This window comes from Olea europaea, chromosome 12 (genome assembly GCF_002742605.1).
Source record: "Olea europaea var. sylvestris chromosome 12, O_europaea_v1, whole genome shotgun sequence".
NCBI lineage: Eukaryota > Viridiplantae > Streptophyta > Magnoliopsida > Lamiales > Oleaceae > Olea > Olea europaea.
This window is the reverse complement of record NC_036248.1, coordinates 8710994-8713649: the sequence shown is the minus strand read 5'-3', so window position 1 is coordinate 8713649 and position 2656 is coordinate 8710994. Positions and strand designations below refer to the sequence as shown.

The window sequence follows — 2656 nt, the reverse complement described above, 5'->3', positions numbered from 1 at the left end:
AATGAAGCATCGCCTTCAAGAGAAGTATTTGCCCCAATCTTGTAGGGGCATATTTTTGGACCAATGGAATACCCTTACACAGGAAAATCGACCAGTGACTCAGTATGTTACTCAATTTGATGAATTTTGAATGCGGTGTCATGTCGTTGAGGATGAGGCCATGACTTTGAGTAGATTTAGACAGGGCCTAAAAAATGATCTTAGGCGTGAGCTTATACTTTGAGGTGTCACTACCCTTGATCATGCTTATTCTTTAGTCCAAGATTATGAGTTGGTCACTAGGACTCCATATGGAAGGCGTATTGACAATCGTCCTTCCGTCTCATCCGTGCCACCCTCCTAGGGCCTCCCCCATCTAATGTCCCCCCTGTGTTAGAAAATAAGGGTAAAGCTCCCAAAATTCCAAAAACTTCTTCTTGCCTGCAGTGCTTCAATTGTAAAGGCTTTGGTCATATCACATCTAGATGTCCTAGTCGAGCTTTAGTCATTGAGGAACGAAAAGATGTAGAAGGTGAGTCATTAGAAGATCAAGTCTATGAACCTAAGTTTGAAAAGTTTGACGATTTGGATGATATTGATGATACCTTGTTAGGTTGCATCCGAACCTTCCCTATAGATCTAGATTTTGTGACCTCTGTCCCTGACACCTCGCGACTAAATGTTGTACGTTGTACCCTCACTCACCCTAAAGATGCTGATGATTGGCGTCGTCACGCCATTTTTCACACTTATATCAAGATCAATAACAAGGGTTGTAAAATTATTGTGGATAGTGGTAGCTGCATTAATGCAGTTTCTGTGGCTACGGTGTCCCTTCTTGGATTACAGCCAGTCCCACACCCTTAACCTTATAGCGTCTCTTGGGTTGACACTTCTTCCATTGCCGTAAATGAGCATTGTTTGGTCCTATCCAGTATCTTGAATACAAAGATCATATATGGTGGGACGTCATTCCCATGGACGTCGGACACGTCATTGTTGGACGACCTTGGTTGTTTGATTTAGATGTCACAATCTATGGTCGATCAAATTCATGTTCCATTGTGTTTAATGGGAAGAAGATTCACCTCAATCCTTTACCGCCAAAACTTTGTTGACTCACAACAGACCAAGAAAATTGTGGAGCAGAAAGGGTTACATATGATTAGCCCTACAGAATTTAAACGTACACTCAAAGAGGATTCTGTTGTATTTGTCGTGGTCATCATGGAAGTTCCATTGGAATCTCCAATATTGACCCCTGATGAGGTCCAATCAGTTCTTCAAGAGTTTCGAGACGTCTTTCCTGAAGACCTCCCTGATCTATTGCCGTCTTTACGAGACATTCAACATGCTATAGATCTTGTCCCTGGATCGTCTCTTCTAAATTTACCTCATTATAGAATGAATCCTACTGAGCATGCTGAGCTTCAGAAGCAAGTAGAGGAGCTCCTTCACAAAGGATTTATTCGTGAGAGTCTAAGTCCTTGTGCGGTTCCCACTCTTTTGACTCCTAAGAAAGATGGTTCTTGGAAAATGTGTGTTGATAGTCATGCCATCAATAAGATCACAATGAAGTACCGCTTTTCAATCCCTAGGCTTGATGATATGTTGGACATGATGGTTGGTGCCACGATATTTTCTAAGATTGATTTAAAGAGTGGATACCACCAAATTAGGATTCACCCAGGTGAAGAATGGAAGACTGCCTTTAAAACGAAGGATGGTCTTTATGAGTGGTTGGTCATGCCTTTTGGGCTAACCAATACCCCGAGTACTTTTATGAGAGTAATGACACAAGCTTTGTGACCATTCATGGGTAAATTCCTCGTTGTCTACTTTGATGACATTCTTGTGTACAGTAAAACTAGGGAACAACATAGGGATCATCTCACGCAGGTTTGTTCTACCCTTCGCGCGACAAGCCTGTATGCTAATGTGGAGAAATGTTCTTTCTTCACAGAAAAAGTTATATTTCTAGGTTTTATTGTTTCCACGACAGGAGTGTCTGCTGACCCTGTAAAGATTCAGGCCATTGTTGGTTGGCCTGAGCCCAAGACTATACATGACGTTCGGAGTTTTCATGGTTTAGCTACCTTTTATCGTCGTTTCATTAAAGGGTTTAGCACGATCATGGCTCCTATTATGGAGTGCATGAAAAGAGAAAAATTTTATTGGTCACATGAAGCGACCAAAGCATTTAAGTTGGATAAGAGGCGAATGACAGAAGCTCCAGTCATGCGACTTCCCAATTTTTTCAAAGTTTTTGATGTAGAATGTGATGCCTCTGGAGTAGGGATAGGTGGAGTTTTGAGCCAAGAGCACCACCCTATTGCTTATTTCAATGAGAAATTAAATGATATCAAATGATGGTACTCGACTTATGACAAGGAGTTGTATGCAGTCGTACAAGCTTTACGCTATTGGCGTCATTAGTTGTTGCCCCAAGAACTTGTTCTTTATTCGGACCATGAGGCACTTCGCTACCTTAATCCCCAAAAGAGGTTGAATGCTAGGCATGGTCGTTGGATCAAGTATTTGCAGGCCTACTCTTTTGTTTTGAAGCATAAAAAGGGCAGTGAAAATCAAGTGGCGGATGCTTTAAGTCGCCGCATTTCACTTTTAACCAATATGAGTATCAAGGTCATAGGTTTTGAACAACTCAAAGAAGATTATA

At 41.5% G+C, this 2656-nt stretch overlaps 1 protein-coding gene across 1 annotated transcript; it reads left to right on the top strand.

The window, feature by feature from the left end:
• The first annotated feature begins 1794 nt into the window (after window positions 1–1794).
• On the top strand, window positions 1795–2349 carry LOC111406542 (uncharacterized mitochondrial protein AtMg00860-like). Its single transcript, XM_023035949.1, has one exon. The coding sequence runs from the start codon at window positions 1795–1797 to the stop codon at window positions 2347–2349; it is 555 nt and encodes a 184-aa protein (XP_022891717.1).
• The last annotated feature ends 307 nt before the right edge of the window (window positions 2350–2656 follow it).